Source organism: Lygodium microphyllum, chromosome 8, assembly GCF_053477565.2.
Source record: "Lygodium microphyllum isolate KBCC chromosome 8, Lygodium_microphyllum_v1.1.10, whole genome shotgun sequence".
Taxonomy (NCBI): domain Eukaryota; kingdom Viridiplantae; phylum Streptophyta; class Polypodiopsida; order Schizaeales; family Lygodiaceae; genus Lygodium; species Lygodium microphyllum.
This window is the reverse complement of record NC_141142.1, coordinates 61,048,470-61,070,501: the sequence shown is the minus strand read 5'-3', so window position 1 is coordinate 61,070,501 and position 22,032 is coordinate 61,048,470. Positions and strand designations below refer to the sequence as shown.

The 22,032-nt window shown below is 44.6% G+C and overlaps 1 protein-coding gene across 3 annotated transcripts in view; it reads left to right on the top strand.

Annotated features, from left to right (window-relative positions):
- TPR1 (Tetratricopeptide repeat (TPR)-like superfamily protein) overlaps positions 1–20,593 on the top strand; it is a 52,499-nt gene extending 31,906 nt beyond the window's left edge. The window contains exon 5 of one of the 3 annotated variants that reach the window (XM_087683010.1): positions 20,292–20,593. In XM_087683010.1, the coding sequence (XP_087539136.1) occupies positions 20,292–20,407 (116 nt within the window). In that variant the 3' untranslated portion in view covers positions 20,408–20,593. Of the gene's footprint in view, positions 1–11,449; positions 11,697–19,699 lie in introns of those variants that run through there. The other 2 variants (XM_087683012.1, XM_087683011.1) reach the window with 2 other exon arrangements.
- Positions 20,594–22,032: the final 1,439 nt, after the last annotated feature.

Sequence of the window (22,032 nt, the reverse complement as noted above, 5' to 3'; positions counted from 1 at the left end):
ATACTCCTCAAGAAAATGGTATTCTTGAACGGAAGAACCGCAGTGTGATCGAGATGGCGCGCACCATGATGGAGCACCGACAGACCCCTCAGGTTCTGTGGGCCGAGGCTATGGCTACTGCAGTCCACATCCTTAATCGATCTCCTACTTCGGCCGTGGAAGGGATGACTCCATTTGAGGCTTATTTTGGGACGAAGCCAGATGTTTCTTACTTTCGGGTCTTTGGGTGTGATGCCTATGTTCACATTCCCAAGGCTCACCGTGATACATTTGAAGCGGCTTCTCGAAAACAGGTATTTGTTGGCTACAGCTCCCAGTCCCAAGGCTACTGATTGTATGATCCCGTCAAGCGGGATGTGTACAGTAGCCGCGATGTGCGGTTTGTGGAGGTTCCGGCTACTTCAACGGGTGAGGAGCATCCCGTTCTTGGAGATCCAGGGGAGAGTTGGGCTCCTTCTACAGTTCCACTGGAGCCCGTGCCTTTTGATTATGATTCTGTTTCTGACACAGAGTCTACTGTTCCACCGGACCCCTCTGAGGAGTTACCACCGGTGGATATTCCTGAGTCTTCTACTGATGGAGAACAACGAGGGGAGGTTCGGCCTCCTCCTCGCTAGGCCCGTGACACACTCCGTGATTCAGGGATCGAGGGGGTTCCTGAGGAGTGGGGACCGCAGGATGGTCCGCGGCGGTCACGGAGGCACCAGGCGCATTCTTCGGAGCTTGTTTGCTCCAACTATTGTTTGATGACCTGTGTTATGCAGGATCGTGAGCCCACCTCCGTGAAGGAGGCTTTACAGTCCGCCCCATGGAAGAAAGCTATGGAAGCTGAGTTGGAGGCTATTGAGAGGAATGGCACTTGGTCACTTATGCCACGCCCCCCGAAGAAGAAGGTGATTGGAGTCAAGTGGGTCTTCAAGACCAAATACCTCAGTGATGGTACTTTGGATAAGCACAAGGCTCGCCTTGTTGCTAAAGGTTTTGCACAGCGCCCAGGGATTGACTGTCATGACACTTTTGCCCCCACAGCTCGTATGGCAACCATTAGAGCTGTTTTTGCTTTGGCTGGCCATAGGAGATGGCTTGTTTATCTGTTGGATGTGAAGTCGGCCTTCCTGAATGGTGATTTGAAGGAGGAGATCTATGTTGAGTAGCCTCCTGGCTTTGGTTCTTCAGATGGGAAAGTCTACAGGTTGAAGAAGGCCTTGTATGGCCTCAAGCAGGCCCCGCGAGCTTGGAACGAGAAGATTGATTCGTTCCTCCAGTCTCAGTTGGGATATCGGCGGTCCAAGGCCGATTCGCAGCTGTATGTACACACTTCCGAGGATGGTTGTGTGCTGTTTGTCTTATATGTTGATGATTTGATTGTCACAGGTGATGCTGCACAGCAGGTCCAGGAGACAAAGTTAGCTTTACATCGGACGTTCGAGATGACGGATTTGGGTCTACTCCATTTTTTTTTAGGCCATGAGATTTATCAGTCTCAGAGGGGGATCTTTATCTCCCAACAGAGATATGTACAGGAGCTCTTGGTGTCTTTTGAGATGGAAGATTGTCGGGCCCTCTCTACTCCTATGGATCCGAATTGGAAGGCCACTTTCCATTCAGCTTCTCCTTTGGCGGATGCGTCCCGCTATCGACAGTTGATTGGGGCTTTGATTTGGCTTCTCAACACGAGGGTTGATCTATGTTTTGCTGTTGGGCTCTTGGCAGGGTTCATGAGTGAACCTAAGACGGTGCATTGGCAGGCTGCTCAGAGGATACTTCGGTATCTGAGGGGGACGTCTGATTTAGGGATTCATTACCCCGCAGGGACAGATGGGTCAGATCTTGTACTTGCAGGTTGGAGCGACTCGGACTGGGCCGGTGACGTGGACCACAGGCGGTCTACTACATGTTACTGCTTTACTTTGGGTGCAGGTGTTATTTCATGGAGTAGCAAGAAGCAGCCCACGGTAGCCCTTTCGTCTACTGAGGCGGAGTATCGGGCCGCGTCTTCCACCACATGCGAGGTTCTGTGGCTTCGGAGATTGTTGGAGGGGCTTGGGTGCCCCTAGACTCGTCCTACATTACTGCGATGTGACAATGAAAGTTGCATTGCCTTGGCAAGGAACCTTGTTTTTCATGCCCGGACGAAGCACATTGAGATCCAGTACCACTTCATCTGAGAAAAGCTTCTGGATGAGACCATCACTGTGGAATATTGCAAGACGCAGGACAATCTTGTGGATTTGTTTACGAAGGCGCTTCCTCAGGCTCTACTTCGGCGACATTCCAGATCCCTCAGGCTTCTGCCCTGTCCAGGCTCTGAGAGGGGGTGTTAGAGATCATAGCCTGTTTGGAGGGCAGCTGCACAGTCGGACCAGCAGGGCAGCTGCACAGTCGGACTGTGCAGTCGGACTGCCACGTGGCAGTCCGACTGCCTGCAGCCCAGTGCAGCCGGCCTATTTCCTGGCTGCGCCCTATTTCTGGCGCCCTATTTCCTGGCAGATTTCGGCTATTTATAGTCGACACTTTCAGCAGTCTGTACACACTTCTCTGACGCAGATTACAGACCGGTGCCGCACAGTTTTCTGTCTCTGTTCACAGATTTCAGACAGCAGACAGTGCAGACTGCAGCAGACTTCGAGGTGGACAGCAGGTCGCATCGTCGAGGTGGAGACACGCAGTCCAGCGCACTGCGCCCGTGTATATCCTTGTATTCAGCATTCTATATACAGCAGATCTTCATCGTCCACTGTCTCTCTCTCTCCCTTCTCTCTCTGCGTTCTCTCTCTCTCAGTCCTACGCTTCCGCACCGCTGCACTCTGACATGGTATCAGAGCAGTGTTTAAGGGCTGACTGAGCGCAGAATCAACCTGAAGAGGAGTTTCCATCGCGACACAAATTTGCGTTTTTTGCGTTTAAGGGCAGACAGGAGTTGACGACAGCTGACCAACGGGCGACCAGACTGCGTGTGATGGGTGAGGGGCCAGGCGACTGATCTGGCAGACGGGGTCAACAATTTGACAAGCCATTTTTTTAAATTTGCAAATTTTCTCCTCTTTCTCTATCAGGTGTTCACGTGTGCAAGCATAGAACGCAGACCTGTGCGAATTTAAACCAAAAAATTTGGGGCTTTTCCTAGATTTGGTGCTGGACACGCATGACAATGACTGTTGGCCCAAAAATTGCAGAGATTGGGTGCACATGCCTTGGAAAATTTGGGGTTTTTCTTGTATAAGTGAAATTTTGCTTAGTTGAGCTAATTTCATTGAATTTTGTGCACAATTGGAATCCGAAATTTGGGAGTTTTGGAGAATTTGTGAAATTTCTGCAACATTTGTCGGTATTTGATGCTCAAGAGAATGTATTGATGCAATTGGGGCAGATTTCCTAATTTTGGGGCTTTTTGCATCAATGATGCATTTTGAGCCAATTTAAGCTTTGATAGTGAAATTTACAGTAGATTCACTGTTTAGTGGGAGAAATTTGAACTCGGGATGTTTCAAATGTTGTAAAAGGGCAGCTTCTCTTGGTATATGTATTGCTGAATACTCATTATGCAGTGGAACAGTGTTATATACAACACTTGGGTTATTGCATGTGGGTATTATGGTGATGTATTACTGAAGTGGGAGGTGTTATTAATATAAATGTATCATATTTGATTCATGCATGTGCTGTAATCAGAACTTGAGACTGAAATTGCAGCAAAACATTTGCTTCTTGGACATCTTGGAAGTACAATTGTATGTACTTGCTGTTACATTCAGCAACCTTGCCATTGGCTGAAAGTATTCAGCATTTTATTGCAGTACTTTATTGCTGGAGAGGGCTGGCAGTGCATCTACATTTGACACAGAATCTCTTTGAGATTCGTAAATTTGATGGCAATGGCTTTGATCTTTGGAAAGATCGTATGTAGGATATACTCTTTTTGAAGGATTGTGACGAATCACGATGCCTTTGGCAGAACATAAGCTTATTGCTTTGTTAGATGACGATTGGGCTAAAATGAGTAAAAAGGCCATTACTTACATTAAAATGGTTGTCAGAGATGATATCTTGGTTGATATCAAGGATGCAGTTTGGAAGAAACTCAAGGCTACATATGAGAATACAACTCCTGTCAATTAAATACATCTCATGCGAAAGTTGGTTAACTTGAAGCTTGACGAGTCTAAGCCTACCTCAGAGCATTTGAATGCTTTCATTGATATTTTGAGTCAGTTCAGGATGTAGGCTTGCAAGCTTTTGATCCTAAATTGAGGGCTATGTTCTTGCTCATGGCTTTGCCTGATTAATGGGAAGCATTGGTTGTGTCATTGAGCAATAACCCCAACTTGACATTTGATGGTCTGCATTGTTCTATTCTCAATGAAGAGATTAGATGCAAAGCAAGCGGGGAAAACAATGGATTAGCCTATAATGTAAAAGGAAGAACTGAAAATAGGTCAAATGCTGCAAATAAGAACAAAAGTCGCAGCAAAAGCAAGGAAAAACAGTAAGATATCACTTGTTATCAATGCGGATGCAAAGAACATAAAAAGCCCGACTGCAGGTACTATAAAAAGGAACAAGAATGCAAGAAGCAAGCTAATGCTTGCTGTTTAAAATGGTCAGGAATTGATCATTCATGATGTTAGGTATATACCTAGCATCAAGAAGAGTTTGCTTTTTGTTGGGTAGCTAGACAACTGGGATTACTTCACTACTTTTAGTGGTGGAATATGGAAGATACAGAAAGGGTCTATGCTAGTCACTAGAGATGGTAAAAAGGAACGGCATAAGCGTCTTGGACACATGCGCCAAAAGGGTTTGCATGCACTTTTTTCACTTGGAAGAGTTGATGTGAAAAACTTAAAGCTTGACTTTTGTGATGACTGTGTTTTGGGAAAACATGTAAAGAGTTCATATTCGCATGGAGCATCTAGGAAGGCATGTAACTTGGATTTAGTCCATTCTGATGTATGCACCATGCCAATAAATACTGATAGTGGTTTTCATTATTTTGTATCTTTATTGATGACCATTCTAGAAAGCTTTGGGTTTACTTGCTTTAGTAGAAAAGCGAGGCATTGGATGCTTTTAAAAGGTTTGCAGGCACTTTCTTCACTTGAGAGAGTTGATGTAAAAAACTCAAAGCTTGACTTTTGTGATGACTGTGTTTTGGGAGCACATGTAAAGAGTTTATATTCTCATGGAGCATCTAGGAAGGCATGTAACTTGGAATTAGTCCGTTTTGATGTATGCACCATGCCAATAAAAACTCATAGTGGTTTTCATTATTTTGTGTCTTTATTAATGACCTTTCTAGAAAGCTTTGGGTTTACTTGCTTTAGTAGAAAAGCGAGGCATTGGATGCTTTTAAAAGGTTTTATGCATTTGTGAGTACTCAAAAGGATTTAAAATTAAAATGCATAAGAATGGACAACAGGGGAGAGTATGTATCTAAAGAATTCATGAAGTTTTGTGATGTCAATGGGATTAAACGGGAACTTACAACTCCTTATAATCCATCATCTAATAGTATGGCTGAGCGAATGAATCACACATTATATGAGAAGATTCGATGCATGCTGTCCATATTTATCTCCCACAATCGTTTTGGGAAGAGTCACTTAAAATCGTGGTATATATTTGCAACTGATCTCCATATCATGGACTTGAACATGGCATCCCTGAAGAGGTTTGGTTTGGCAAACCTGCTTCATATGACCACTTAAGGGTCTTTGGCTGCGAATGCTATGTACATGTACTTGTTGATAGCAAAACCAAACTTGACATGAAATCCCATAGAGGCATCTTGATGGGTTTTGGAGATGAAGGTGAAATGGGCTATAGAGTTTGGATTCCAAGCATGAAAAAGGTGTTATGTAGTCAAGATGTGGTATTGAATGAGTCAAAGTTGTTGAAAAGTGTCACATCTCATGTCTTAGACAAAAAGAAGGTGAAATTTCAACTCGATCAGTCACTTGAACAGCCATCAGCCACTGAAAATTCAGCTCCATTTGATGCTGGTTGTAATAATCAGCGTATCATCATTGAGCCGGATGAAAATGGGCAGCAAAGGGATGCTCAAAACTGGCTTGGGCAACAAAATTAGCATGCTGAATATGAATTACAACAGCCTGAAAATGTATTACAGCGACTTGAACATGCAGTTCAGTAGCCAAATAATGCCATTGACATTCCTTTGGATGTGGATCCATTACTTGATAACATAGATCATTGGATGAGAAGGTTTACTTGTGTTAGGAGACCTATACAAAGGTTTGATCCCTCTTTGGACTGCATTTTACTCACAGACGAAGGTGAGCCTCTTACATATAAAGAGGCATTATCTTGTGAGTTAAAGAAAAAGTGGAAGCTAGCTATGCAGGAAGAAATGAAGTCATTGAATCAGAATTATACTTGGGATTTAGTTTCATTACCCAAAGATAGGAAAGCTATTCCTAGCAAATGGGCCTATAAAATCAAGTGGATGCCAAACCAAAATACAAAGCCAGGCTTGTGGCTCTGGGCTATACACAGAAAGAGGGGATTTAATTTTAGGAAGTCTTTTCACCTGTTGTCAAAATGATCACTCTTCGGGTATTGTTTGCTATTGTAGCATCTATGGATTTTGAACTTGATCAAATGGATGCTGGAATTGCATTCTTGCATGGTGATTTGGAAGAAGAGCTGTACATGAAGCAGCCAAAAGGCTTTGTTTTACAAGGAAAGGAGCATTTGGTTTGTAAGCTGAGGAGAAGTTTGTATGGTTTGAAATAAGCTCCTAGACATTGGTATAAAAAGTTTGATGCCTTCATGGGTTTAAAAGAAGTAATGCAGATCACTGCTTATATATCAAGAAGGCTGATGATGGCAGCCTAATTATACTGTGCTTTATGTGGATGATATGCTTATTGATGGTAAGCATAAAAGCTAGGTTAATGCACTGAAAAAACAACTAAATTCATCCTTTTCGATGAAGGACTTAGGTGTAGCTACACACATTTTGGGCATGCGTGTGACGAGAGGTAGAGAGCAGCAACTCTTGTTTCTCTCACAAGAAAAGTACATTAGCAAAGTACTTGATTTGTTTTTCCATGGTTGATGCTAAGCCACTTGGTGTTCCTTTACCACCATATCTTAAGCTTAGCAAAGTAGATTGCCCGAAAGATGATAAGGCAGCTAGCTCTATGAAGGGTGTTCCTTATGCTTCAGCTTGTGGTTCACTCATGTATGCTATGGTTACCACTAGACCTGACATTGCTCATGCAGCGGGAGTTGTGAGTAGATTTATGTCAAATCATGGCAAAGCACATTGGGAAGCAGTGAAATGCATCTTACGGTATCTTAAGGGCGCACAAAGAAAATGTATTTGCTATGGAAAGGGTACACTAGATCTGCAGGGGTATTGTGATGCAGACATGGTAGGTGACTTGGATACTCTTAAGTCTAGAGCAAACATGGTAGGTGACTTGGATACTCGCAAGTCTAGATTGCAAAAAATAGTAGCACTTTCTACCAATGAGGCTGAATATATTTCAGCCATTGAAGCTTCGAAAGAAGGTGTTTGGCTTGGTCGTTTGGTCAAGGATTTTGGGCTGCCCTAGAGTGCTGTATGCCTGGCTAAGAATGCCATGTTTCAAGGCCCTTACGCTCTCCCATGTGTATATTACTTTACACATGTGAAGACACCCTTGAGGGTGTAAGTGTACTGTACCCTAAGTATAAATACATTCTTTTGTTCTTTGTGTGTACTACATTGGTACACACCTATTCATCGACTTTGACTCTCACTCACTGTTCACTCAACTACTGCTGCACCTGGATCAACACACATATTCTGATTGCTTCTGCTCGCATTCATCAATAAAAAGCAGGCAATATCTGCACGAATTGTGGAGAGGCACCTGTATACAGTCCAAGACAGCTAGCAACAATGAAATCAGCACCTTTTGTGAAGAGATGGCGCAGTACATAGCCTCTATGCAACCCCCGATAGCAAGATGATGCAGTCTAGAGATGCCCAAGGCTATTTCTACTTTGTCCAACCCAGCATGTTACTGTCCAGCCTTGAACCATGCCTCCCAAAAAGTGGAAAAACAACTTGTCCATGCTTGCACATTACAGAGAAGAGAGTGGAATGAAGCTGTGGGACGACTGCCTTGACTAATCCAAAATTGTCATGCTCCCTTTCCTTTCCTTTTTTCCAGTTTTTTGCATGTTTTTTGAAACCAGCCTTCCTTCTTGGTAGGATGGTAGATGACCTGATTTAAGAGTTATTACAGCAAGCAAATAATTCACAAATCTGAAATGAAAACCTGTACCACAATAATCTTAGACAGTTGACACCTAGTTGGCCCCAAAAACTGCAGCCCCTTGTAGTATTTCTTTAACTTGTTTTGCTTTGAACATGAAGTACACTGAGATGCAGGCTGATCTTTCTACAAATCGAAGACCTTGGGCTGCCACCAATGACCAGCAACATGAAGATCCAATTTGCCCCTTGATTTTGACACAATTCGGGCAGAAATTGAATACAAAACACTTGCTTGTGGGTCAAATCAAAATGTGAATGTGCAAGCCCCTTCAAATCACTTGTATTTCTTCAATCGCACCTGCTCCTTTGATCATTGGGCCTCCAGTTAATGGGCACGTTTCCCGAGATGGTTGAGAAATCCCACCTCCAATCTATTGGGAAAGGCCGAGGATTTATCAGATGGAGAGAGAATGCGCTGTGGAGAAAGATATTGGGCAGTTCTGTCACTAGAAAAGCTCCAAATCTGCTGTGGCCTGCAGTAAACCTGCAATTAATGCAGGCAGCAGCTGGTTGGAGGGGAGAGAATGCTGTTGGCTGTAAATTTTGGGCATCGCCAGCTGCTCCATGGCCTTCTAGTGCTGTCTCTTGATCTCTCGCTGCTCCGTTGGTGGCTGTGCAGCCCCCAAACAGCCCTCCTTTAGTTTGTGTGGTAGGTTCTCTCTTTGACTTCAAAACAGAACACCTTCTAATGCAACCTCAACCTCTATACTCTTCTGTTGGCTGTAAATTTTGGGCATCGCCAGCTGCTCCATGGCCTTCTAGTGCTGTCTCTTGGTCTCTCGCTGCTCCGTTGGTGGCTGAAATGTCTCTGGCAGCAGTTGCCTAGGCTGAAATCAGCCTCTTCTGCAGTCTACAGCCTTGGGATGGTTCCTCCACAGTCCTAGGCAGCCCCCAAACAGCCCTCCTTTAGTTTGTGTGGTAGGTTCTCTCTTTGACTGCAAAACAGAACACCTTCTAATGCAACCTCAACCTCTATACTCTAATTTGCAGTGATTTATTAATGGCTGGAAATTGATAATTCTCTTGTCCTTGCTCATTAGCTAGCCACTGACAATCTACATTTAAAGTGCTAAGCCTTTTGAACTTGAAAGTTGTTCTAACATTCAATAGCCTTGGTCTAAACATTAAACATTTAATTTTCATCTAACCTAAATGACACCACTAGTCATTTCGGAGGGGCCCATTTAATGTCCTAGACCAAAATTGTCACTAGAAGTAATTGCCCATCATAACTTATTTTTGCCAATGTCCCATTGTTGCACTTGGGTTTTGGATTGTCATTGTGCCCAGATTGATTGTCACTTCACGTGTGCATAACTAAATACATGTTCCCATGACATTCCCCCGCTCTCTCCCCTCCCCCCCCCCCCAAACCGCTTCCCCTTCCCCTTTAAAAGAGCATGCTTGGGGAAAGAGAACAATAGATGAAGAAGTAAGAGTTGGAGAAGGGCAGTGAGGTGAAGAGGGAACTGGTGTATACATGCAAGGGATTGGGAGTTGGTATATATAGATGAGGGACTAATGCACCCATGGTGCAACAAAGGCATCACATGTGGAAAAGGGGACGCAAGTGTTGGCAAAGGCGAGAGGGGCTGGCAATGAAAGACATCGAAACAAGTAGGAAGGTGTATGGTGGCAATACATGAAGGGGATAGGTTTGATTGATGTGGCCTAGCGACGAGGTTGAGGAGTCATAGGATAGGAGCCAGAGGATGCAATAAGAGAGTAGCAAAGAGGGGGCTATGGAGTTGGAAGTTGGCAGGAGTACTTTCTAGAGGGATGCTAATGTGTCTTCCCTCATTGCTACTCAAGGAAGTAGTTCTTTCGTGTCTTGTTTGCAGGTTGGATCTAGGTGGACGTGTCATGAGGATGTGAATGTTTAACTTAATAATTTTGACACTTATGTTGTGCACACTTGAGGTGTATATGTGAGATTAAGTTATGTGTATCATGGTGATGAATCATCCTAGCTTGGGGATTGAGCATATCATGAGAATGTGAATGTTTAACTTAATGCTATTGGGACACTTATGTTGCACACACTGGGGGTGTACATATGAGATTAAGTTGAATTTGTGTAATGGTAACAATCATCCTAGCTTGGGGAGTAGGGGACATCGATGGGGGTTGTGTTGAGCAAGTGCGTGTGGGGTTGGTAAAAGGCAGCAGGAAAAGTTGGTCAAAGCAATAAGCCTTATTCGTATCATAGCTTAAGTATACATGTGAGATTAAGTTGAATTTGTATCATGGTGACAAATCATCCTAGCTTGGGGAGTGGGGGACATCGATGTGGTTGTGCTAGGCAAGTGCATGTGGGTTTGGTCAAAGGTAGCAGGAAAAGTTGGTCAAAACTATAAGCCTTTGTATCCTAGCTTGCGTAAAAAGGACCCTATGGATGAGGTTAAATGCATTGATTGTAATCGGCTTGATGTTTTACTTATATTTTGATTATGATGGTGAAATTGCTGGATGATAGATATTGCAATGGCTTATATCCCATGGTTGTTAGTGAAGCTTGGGCAAGGAAAAAAATCAGATATACTATGAGGGCAATGGATGTAGCTAATAGCACGTTAGGAGCATGCTTTTGGAATGAGACCAAGATGATTGTTCAATATTTGCACCTATAATTAAGATTCTTGATCTTATTGATAGAGAGGGTGCTATAATGGGGCTTTTGTATGAGATGACGGATCATATGCTTTAGAAAATGTGCACCATAAAAGGTGTGGATGCTATCAAGTTGTAAAAGATTCAGTGTCCTGTGGATAGATAGGGTATGATGCATTCACTTTTACATGCTATAACCTTTGTGTTGCATCTTGTAGGAAGAGCTAAAAGTCTTGATAGTGAGAGAGGTGCATGAAGGTCGGATGATTGTGATATATAGATACATCAAATATGTTGTCAGTACATTTGTTGAGTCAATTGTAAGAGATAAAAAAAGAATCCATCAAGTGTCAAAAAGTGGGGACATTTGGGGTATGCACATCTAGTTTACTACAATTGGCTATTAGAGGGCTTGCATTCTCATTGTGAGAGAAATTGGAGCATATTTTTTCTTATCCAAACAAAGAGGAGGAATAAGTTGTTTCAAAATGAATAGAGAAGCTTGTATATATGCATACTGACCTTTGCCTTATCAACGTGATCAAGGAACAAAACTATGAAAAGACGAAGGCTACATTACAAATGCTCAATAAGGAGAATGATGAGAGTAGGTTGCTTACATGGCAAGAGATAGCAAAGGAGGAATAGGACATTTTACATCATTGTCACATATGGGGGTAAGGAGAGTGGTATTCTTTATATCCTATTGTGATATAGAAGACTATGATGATATTGACTCATGGTTGACAAGTGGATGATTTACTTTGTTTTGTATAAGTTTAATATCATGCAATGCATTGTAATGGTGTTCCACGTTATAGGGGGGAATATATACATAGCAAGGGACTATGTCTCAAGCTTGAAACTTAGGCCGGTGTTGATTTGTTTTTCATAAATGCATATTGACCAAAGATTAGGGTGAAAGCTTCATGGAGCTATCTAAGGTCAATAGGAATGTGTTGACCATGGACAAGCTAGATTGGATTAAAGTCACATAGTTTAGATAGTGAAAAACGAACTTCCTTCTCGGTTAGAGTGGTAAAACCCTATCAAGCACTTAATTACAAGAAGGAACAAATGAATATAAATTGAAGTGCACACATTATCATCATAATCTTGGACATTGGGCACCCTATTGAATTGCCAATGGATTGAGTACAAGTTGAGATTTCACAATCTCCTTTGTTGATGCAAAAGCCTCTTGTACAAATGACTGACAAGCTTTTTGAGCAATTTGCCTCTTGAATTTCACCTAGTACTTGCACAAATTCGACCCACAGCTTGCCAAGTGCTATCCCAATTCAGAATGGATGAGCTAGCATTTGAAATCCTTGACAATTCCTTGAATTTCAGGCATTGATTTCAATGTATAATGCCCTTAACTGATGCCACAAGTTCTAGGGTGGTTGCTAGACCCTGATTTTGTGAGAGTGCGCAACGGAAGAAGAACACGAACACAGAGGAGAGGAGAGAGAAAGCAGAGAATGAAGGAAGAAAGTCTGCACTGACTGAGATGAATGCTGAATACACTGAAATGGACAGAGCAGTCCCTGCACGCAGCCCGGAGCTTCAGTGAGGGGACCAGGACAGACTGGAAGCAATGGCAGCACCAATGCCGGAGATGGAGATGACGGAGGCAGTGCTGAACCTGCAGAGCACAATGCTGGAATGACTGGGGGGGCGGCTATATATAGCCCCCAGGCCAGAAAACTGGCCGACCTGCCAAATCTGGCCGACCTGGCCAGATTTGGCCAACCAGCCAGATCTGGCCGACCTGCCCAGAAAATGGGCCGACTGCAGAAAAACAGCCCAGTTTGGGCTGTATGACACCCACAGGCTGCAGACTAACCAGGACAGCCACTAAAATGACTGACAGAGCTCCTCTGTCTCCTGTCAGACTCTGACAGGAGCTCACAACCAGGAGATGACAGACTGAGAATGATAAAGAGCAGGCTAACATCCCCTCTTAGATCCTGGGAGAGTCTGAAGACCCAAGAACCGCATGTGATGAAGCAAAGAAGCCTGAGGCAAAGGCTTCGTAAAGAGATCCACGATCCGCTCTCGAACATAGTGATACTGAACCTCAATGTGCTTCGTGCGAGCATGAAACACCGGGTTCTTGGCCAGAGCAAGAGCACTCTGGTTATCCACGCGCAGCTCCGTAGGTCCGGTCTGGGAAAAGCCAATCTCCGCGAGTAAGCGACGGAGCCAAACTGCCTCCATAGCGGTCGAACATTAGGGCCTGATACTCAGCCTCTGTAGAAGAAAGTGCCACAGTAGGCTGCTTCTTGCTGCTCCAAGAGACAGCACCGGATCCAAGGGTGAAAGCATAACCTGTAGTGGATCGTCTCGAATCCACATCACCTGCCCAATCAGAATCACTCCATCCAGAAAGGGTAATCCCATCTCCATACATGATCCCGAAGGATCGAGTCCCCTGTAAATAGCGAAGAACCCGCAAGGCTGCCTGCCAGTGATCCTGGGTAGGAGTCTGCATAAAAGAAGACAATAAAGCCACCACAAAAGAGATATCCGGCCGATGTGAAGCAGCCAGATAAGAGAGCCGACAAGGCACCTGTAACGGGTGGGATCTGGAAGGGGAACTCCAGCTGTCAAAAGCTTGGACTCGGGGTCCATGGGGCATGAGATAGGCTGACACTCAGCCATATCAAACTCCGAAAGAAGCTCGGAGATGTACCTGTGCTGCGAGATAAAAATGCCCTGTGCCATCTGATAGATCTCCAGGCCTAGAAAGAAGTGAAGGATCCCTAGATCCGTCATGTCAAACTCCTGCTGAAGAATGGACCGTGTATGCTCCACCTGCGGAGTGTCGCTCCCTGTAATGATAAGATCATCCACATACAAGATAAGGAACACTGAAAGAGAATCCACAACCCGTAAGTAGAGGTTGGGATCATAAGCGGAGCGCGCAAAGCCACTCTGTAGAAAGAAGCGGTCAATCCGCTGGTACCAAGCACGAGGAGCCTGCTTCAAGCCATAAAGAGCCTTACGCAGCCTGTAGACATGATCCTCCTTCCCCTGCACAAGAAAACCAGGAGGCTGTGAAACATAAATCTCCTCCTCAAGAACGCCATTCAGAAAAGCAGACTTGATGTCCATCTGATAGACAGGCCAACGGTGGTGAGCAGTAAGAGCCAAAAGAACTTGTATGGTGGACATTCTGGCTGTAGGAGCAAAAGTCTCGAAGTAGTCCAAGCCTGCACGCTGTGCAAAACCCTTGGCAACAAGCCTAGCCTTATGCTTGTCCAAGGAGCCATCTGCAAGATACTTGGTCTTAAAGACCCATTTCACACCAATCACCTTCCGTTTCGCGGGACGCGGAACAAGCTCCCACGTATGGTTTCGCTCGATGGAATCGAGCTCGGCCTGCATAGCCTGTCTCCAAATATCCTGTGCAAGAGCCTTCTCCACAGTGGAAGGCTCGGAATCCTGAAGAATTTGTGACATAAGAGCATAGTTCACACATAGTGAACTGTCCCGCTGGGCCTGTAAACGTGCTGATTGACGTGGACCTGTAGAAGAAGCAGAAAAGTGAGTAACATCTGAATCCTGCATGAGCCGGCGATACCATAAAGGAATCCTGAGAGACTCCTGCTTGCTGTGAGGGAGACCGGGGGGTCTCCGGAACCTGCAAAGCACCCAAATCGGAGAGGGACTCCCCCTCACCGAGTGAAGGTAGATCCTCCGCATCTGAAGAAGGCTGTGTATCCCGTGAAGATCCCGAAGTGGCGGTGGAAGAGCTCGTAGAAGACGGAGTCACATCCACCAAAGGGGAAAGGGAAGCCGAAGGAGGAGGAATAGGGGGGGTGCTAAGGGGCATCCTGGAAGGAAGTGAAGGGAGAGAAGGTGGGGGGGGGGGGGGGTCCGCCGATGACGAAGAAACATCTGTAATGGAACCATCAATCGGATCCTGAGAGGCCGAAGCCTCATCAAAGATCACATCCCTGCTCACCTCAACCTTCCGCGTCGTCGGGTCGTAGAGCCGATATCCCTTCGTGGTCGTACTATAATCAACGAAGATAAGCTTTCTCGACTTAGAGTCGAACTTCGTCTTCCTCTTCTTCTTGTCCACATGGACAAAAGCATCGCACCCAAAGATGCGAAAATGGAACACGGAAGGCTTCTTCCCAAAGAAAGCCTCATACGGAGTCATGTCCTGTAACGTCGAAGTCGGAGAGCGGTTGCGAATATGCACCGCTGTAGCCACCGCCTCACCCCAAAGGAAATGAGGAAGACTCCTATGCTCCAGCATAGATCGGGCCATCTCCACCATGGTCCGATTCGCACGCTCCACCACACCATTCTCTGATGGTGTGTTCGGATGGGAATACTCCACTCGAATACCATGATCCCTGCAAAACTGAGAGAAAAGGTGAGAAGTGAACTCGCCACCGTGATCAGCTCGAACGCCACGAACCTTGGAAGTTGTTTGGGTCTCCACAAACACCTGCCACTCACAGAAACGGGAGTACGCCTCGCTCTTGTACTCCAAGAAATAAGGCCACACATAACGACTAAAGTCGTCCACAATCAGCATCAAATACTTGGCCTTCCCAAGGGAGGCCGTGCCTATAGGTCCGCAAAGGTCGGTGTGAACCAACTCAAGCAGAGAAGTAGCCCTCCTAGAAGCAACCTGCGGGTGAGGCTGCCGGTGCTGCTTGCCTCTCAAGCAGCTAGGGCACAAAGTGTGAAGAGGAGGGAAATCAGGAAGTCCCTCCACCATCTTCCTCCTAGAAGCCCGGCGAAGAGAATCGAGGTTCAAATGACCATATCGAGCATGCCAAAGCAGCCCAAGCTCATGGAAAGTCCGCGCAGCCAAGGCTGTGAGCGTATAAAGCCCACCCTCCTGTGTACCTGTCCAAAGAGCATCACGTGTAGAAGCATCCTCCACTGTGATGACATCCTATGTAAAAAGGACTCGGGTACCTAGCTGAGTAAGGCCATGCACAGATAATAGGTTAAAACCCAAATCAGGGACATAGAGAACTTTGGCGGAGGAAGACCGCCTGTCAGAAAACATAGGTAAAGTCCCCACGCCTCGAACAGGGGCTGTAGAATTGTCACCAATGGTGACTGTACCCCCTCTGGAACGAAGATCCTGAAGCCAATCCTGACGGAAGGTCATATGTGAAGATGCTCCACTGTCGACGAGCCAAGGCTTCTCCTGTGTGGTAGAAGCTAGGGCTGTATCCTCCTCAACAAAGACATGCACAAACGCAGATTCTGTTGTGGCTGGGGCCGCCTTCGAGTCCTTCTTCTTAGGCTTCAAATGGGGATACTTCTGCCAACACTTCTCCTCGGGATGAGTGCCCTTCCCACAATGGGGACACTTGGGCTTCTTCTCCTTCGCATCCTTCTTGTCCTTGGCCTTCTCCTTCTTTTGTTTCTTCTTCTTGCCGCCACTTGTGCCGGCCGTAAATGCCTTGGTGGAGCGACTGGCTCCCACCTCTTTGAGTTGCTCGTCATACTCCAAGACAAGCGGGGAAAGCTCCTCCCATAGGAGTGTCTCACGGGTCCTCGAAGTGATGAGGCTGGTGTAGAAGACATCATAACGGGGTGATGGCAGCTGAGTCAACAGAATCATCGCCATATCCTCAGACGATATCAGACGACCAAGAGAGGCTAGCTCGCCTCGCATATCCTCCATCTTCGTGATGTGCTCCTTCATGGAAGGAGAACCATCAAGACTGAGCATCCGCAACTTCTTCTCCAAGGAAATCTTGTAGGCAAATGTCTTGTGCTGATACAAAGACGCAAGCTTCGTCCACACTTACCGCCGCGGTCTGTAACCTGTGAACATGTACAAGAACAGAATCATGGAGACTCATAAAAAGAAAGGAACGAGCTCGAGAGTTGAGCCAATCCCATAAGGCTGCACGGTCAAGAGAGGTGCCATCGGACGAATCCACGGGGGGACGGTCGATGGGTGAAGAAACAAGCTCCCAAAGGTCAAATGTATCAAGGATGCAGGCCACCTTGCATGACCAGAGGGAGTAGTTGGAACCATCCAACTTATCTTCCTTCGAAAAGGAAGGGAGAATCGGCACCTGAATAGAGGGAATCAAAGAAGGCATCCGCACATCTGAAGCAGTCTTCACGGAAGAAACCTTTGCGGTAGATGGAACCCTCTGAGATGCATGGACTGAAGAAGGACGAGTGCGAGGAGGTTCTTCCCGACGTCGAACCTCACGATAATCCCGCCTCCGCTCAGAGGAATGATGAGAAAGAAGTTCATCCTCTGAGTCATCAAAGCCTGAAAACTGGTAAGACATCTTCCAATCTGCAAAATACCAAAGAAAGTTGTGCCGATGTCGAAATATGACCAGCAATGTGGTCACCAACCACCAAGACGCAGGCAGAGAATGCCTACAAACACCTTGATCTGCAAAACGCAAAGATAACTGATGTCGAGCACCAGAGAAGAGACCACCAGCACCCGGAAACAGCCCGGACAGAAGTCGCCAGCAGGAAATGTGCCGCCTGGAGTGGTAGCGACCAGCAGAACAGCAAAACGCAGCCTGTAGGGAGGTCGCCCAGCAGAAGGAGGGACAGCCTGGTGGAAAACGCAGGGTTTCTGCGTCGCTGGATGACGTGGCAGCCTCTGCAGTCAGCGTGGGCAGCAAAACGCAGTCTGAAAGGCCTCCTGTAGAAGTCGCCTGGCAGTTGTTGATCAGTTGGCAGCAGCAGTAGGGTATCTCACTCCTGAGGGTATGTCCTCTGTGCTCTCAATCAGGCGATGATACCATGTGAGAGTGCGCAACGGAAGAAGAACACGAACACAGAAGAGAGGAGAGAGAAAGTAGAGAATGAAGGAAGAAAGTCTGCACTGACTGAGATGAATGCTGAATACACTGAAATGGACAGAGCAGTCCCTGCACGCAGCCCGGAGCGTGAGTGAGGGGACCAGGACAGACTGGAAGCAATGGCAGCACCAATGCTGGAGACGGAGATGACGGAGGCAGTGCTGAACCTGCAGAGCACAATGCTGGAATGATTGGGGGGCAGCTATATATAGCCCCCAGGCCAGAAAACTGGCCGACCTGCCAAATCTGGCCGACCTGGCCAGATTTGGCCGACCAGCCAGATCTGGCCGACTTTGGCCGACTTTGGCCAGATCTGGCCGACCTGCCCAGAAAATGGGCCGACTGCAGAAAAACAGCCCAGTTTGGGCTGTATGACACCCACAGGCTGCAGACTAACCAGGACAGCCACTAAAATGACTGACAGAGCTCCTCTATCTCCTGTCAGACTCTGACAGGAGCTCACAACCAGGAGATGACAGACTGAGAATGATAAAGAGCAGGCTAACAGATTTTTGCTGTAAACTAGGGTTTACAATAGAAATCCCTTTACTATCCACCAAATTTGATTGAGATTTGTTGAGTGGTTGAGAAATGCTGAGATTTGCTAAGAGAAGAGAATGTTGGAGAGAGAATTTTTTGATTTTCCATTTAGGAAACCCCAAAACTAATTGCTGTTGAGTCAAATCAACAATTGGAGTTGTGGCTTGCTGTCCAGAGACCATTAGGATGTTGTCACCCTAGTCAAAGATGTTGTCGCTTGTTGTACTTGTTGCATTAAATGTAGTCACTTGGTTCTTGGGGCCTCCTGGCAGCAGTTATCTGTCTCTAATGGTTGATTTCTCTATCGAAAATTGACCAGTAGTTGCTCCTTCCTCTCTTCTTTGAGTTGAATGCATTGAATGTTTCTCTCTTAGCCCCAAACAACGTTCTCCCCCATTGCGTGTGCATTCTTGCCAAGTGGCAATCTTTTAATCTCATTTCTCAGCAATTTTTAGCCATTAAATTAATTTTCAAAATTATCCCTTCTTACCTTGCCCAAAATTAAATGTGTCCACCCATAATAAAATTGGCTAGGCCATTTGCAGCCTTGAGTGGTCCCCAGTCTCAATTGATCCTTATATTGACATTAATTGATTAATTAATGCGTAGTCCGCGGTGTCATCATTGAGATTTAGTGGCCAATTAACTATCCTAGGGTCAAAATTGACACCAATTGATAATCAAAGTGTAGTTGACATAACTTGTCATGGCTTTTGCCTTTGACATCCCTTGCCTCCTCGGGGTCCTTGGCTTGTTATCATGAAATAACTACCATGTGCATCACATGTGCTTTCAACCTTGCACATTTAACATATACAAGGTTTGGTAGGTCTACATGTGACATCACTCTTTAGACATTTTGCCATGTTGAAATGTTTGGTGGTATCACTTGATCATACTCTTGAGAAGTTTGAGCCATTGCACATGAGCATTGAACATGCACATAGACAATTGAATTCAACAAGTAGTTCTTTCAAGCTCTACTAGGGTCATGTTGTTATTGTGCTTACATAAAATATATTGTCTTTTTTATTCACATTTAAAATGTGTGATGTTCAGCAACAACGTTGGAAATGTTCTCTCTTTTTGCATCTTCTTATAACTAATTACACAAATTGCCCAATAGTAGGTGTGTATATACACTATGATAATTGTTTGCAAGGTCTTTCAACCTTATTAAGAGATGTTTTTCATAGTAATCATATGGTCTCATCACATCATAGAAGTTGAAAACATGTTTTGATTTTGTAAGTGCAATCAATAAGATATAAGTTGGATCCATGAGATTGTGGTTCTGTGTGGGTGTTGTGGTTTTTGTTTTGGTGAGGTTGGGAAACCTTGAAGGGATTATTTGGGCTTGGAGGTTTGATGAAAATGATTAATACATTTGATGCGTGACTTGTTATTTTTACATTGCATGTTGTCAATCAAGTACGAAGGGTATAATGCGACGAAGAGTGTACTTGCTTGTTCTTTAAGGTTCAATTGTCTTTTGAAGAAGGTGCAGTTTTGATATTCTTTTATAGTCCATTCATTTGTAACAATCACAAGTAATCTTATGTTGGTTGGGTTATTGTAAATGAACTATGTTTAAATAGTGAATCATTACCATAGCTATAGTAAATTCTTTGTTGTCTATGTTGGTATAGTATTAATTAGCATTAAAGAGGCAAATGTTTAACCATGCTCTTAAGAAGTCAATGTAAGCAATCTCTCTCATGAAAGCTATGACTATGTTGGGATGGTTCCATCTAGTTCATTGTATGCTTGAGAGACAACATATAGGTCCCCCTATATGTGCACACGTGCACGTACACACAAGTTGATGAACCAAGGCAAAACAATGAGAGAGAGAGAGAGAGAGAGAGAGAGAGAGAGAGAGAGAGAGAGAGAGAGAGAGAGAGAGAGAGAGAGAGAGAGAGAGAGAGAGAGAGAGAGAGAGAGAGAGAGAGAGAGAGAGAGAGAGAGAGAGAGAGAGAGAGAGAGAGAGAGAGAGAGAGCTTGATATATTGATAAACATGTAGGTAAGTTGAAGGATCTAGGAAATAATGTATTGGGGCGGTTTGGCATGAGCTTGGATAATTTCAAAGCTGTCCAAGATCCAAACACTGGTTCATACTCCATTTCTTTCCAACGTTAAATTGTGATACCCTTAAAGTGATAGCATTCACCTTGCAAAAGAACTTGAAAGGTTTGCTTAGTGATTCTTGTTGAGGTTGACGGGTATGTTCAACTATATTTGAGCAAGAATGTGTTTTGTATAGAAAGTTCTTGAGACATGGTACTTGGAACAAATATTATAATGTGATGGCTACTACTTGTTCAATGTTTGGTGTTACAATTAAATTGTACTATTGAGAAGTTTGAACCACAAGACTAGTATAAGGGTAGTGTTGATTGGCTATCGTAGCACGTTGGTTTTCGGGTTCATATTTAAATTTTGTGATATCGAACACCAATGTCTAACGTTCTTTCTTGCATATTCTTGTAATGGACTACACTAAATTACTTACTATTAGGTGCATAGATATGCATTGTATACTTGCTCGGTCTTTTGAGTTAGTAATATGTTTTTCCATAGTGATTGTAAGACTGTCACATTGCAAAAGTTGGAACCGTCAATTGGTTTTGCAAATGTGAGTAATAGAATAGGAGTTTGGTACATGAGATTGTGGTGTTTGTCGGTGTGAAGTGTGTTGTGAGGTTGAGAAACTTTGGGGGGATCTTTTTTGGCTTGGGGGTTAGTTGAAAATGATTAATATGTTTGGTGTGTGGTTTTGATAGTCTTGCATTGTATGTTATGAATCAAGCACAATTGATTTAATTTGATGATGTATGGGCAATACATTGCAGGTGGGCAATAATGATAAGCATCCAAGAGGTACATTTCAGCCATGTTAGTAACATTTTCCATGAAAGCTAGGGCTATGTTGGGATGTCGAAGAGGGTTCACATGCATGTCCACATGCATGCGATGTCGGAGAGGGCTAACATGCATGTCCACGTGCATGCATGTGTGCGTGCACACACAACAAATTCTCCTTGGGATTGATGTGGTGAATATGAACTAGCACTTGTATATTGGGAAGTGACAAGTCGGATTGGATCAATCCCCAAAGGGGAGTAAGCCTAAAGCTTTGTAGAAAGCTTCAAACTTCTCATGAGACAAAGCCTTCGTGCAAAAGTGTGAAGGTTGTCCTCTATTGGCACATATGCTAAGCCAATCTCTTTTGTAGAGTCTCTCCTTGTAGTGATAGTGCATCTCAATGCGCTTAGTATGTGCATGGAACATTGGATTCTGTGCAATTGCCAATGTGTTTTGATTGCTAGTGAAGATAATGGTGGCAGATGATTGTCCATCACCCAAATCAACCAAAAGGCGTCTGAGCTAAACACACTTAAGCATAGTTGTCAAAGTTGTCTTGTACTTAGCTTTACAACTAAAAGTGGCCATAATGGGTTACTTCTTGCTCAACCATGATATGCAAGAGCTACCAAGTATGAAGTAAAAACCACTGTGGATATAGGAGTCTCATAACAACTAGTCCAATTAGGATACGAGAAAGCATGCAAATTTGCCAATAATGATCCTCTCGCGATAAAATAATTGAATGTGTCAAGTATCACTCAAATACAAAAATATTTACTTCATTACCTTCCAATTCTTAGTACTTAGGCTATGTAGAAGCTTTCTTGTCTATGAGATTACAAAATGAATATTAGGCCTCATAATGGACACATAAATCAAGCATCCAACATCTTGTT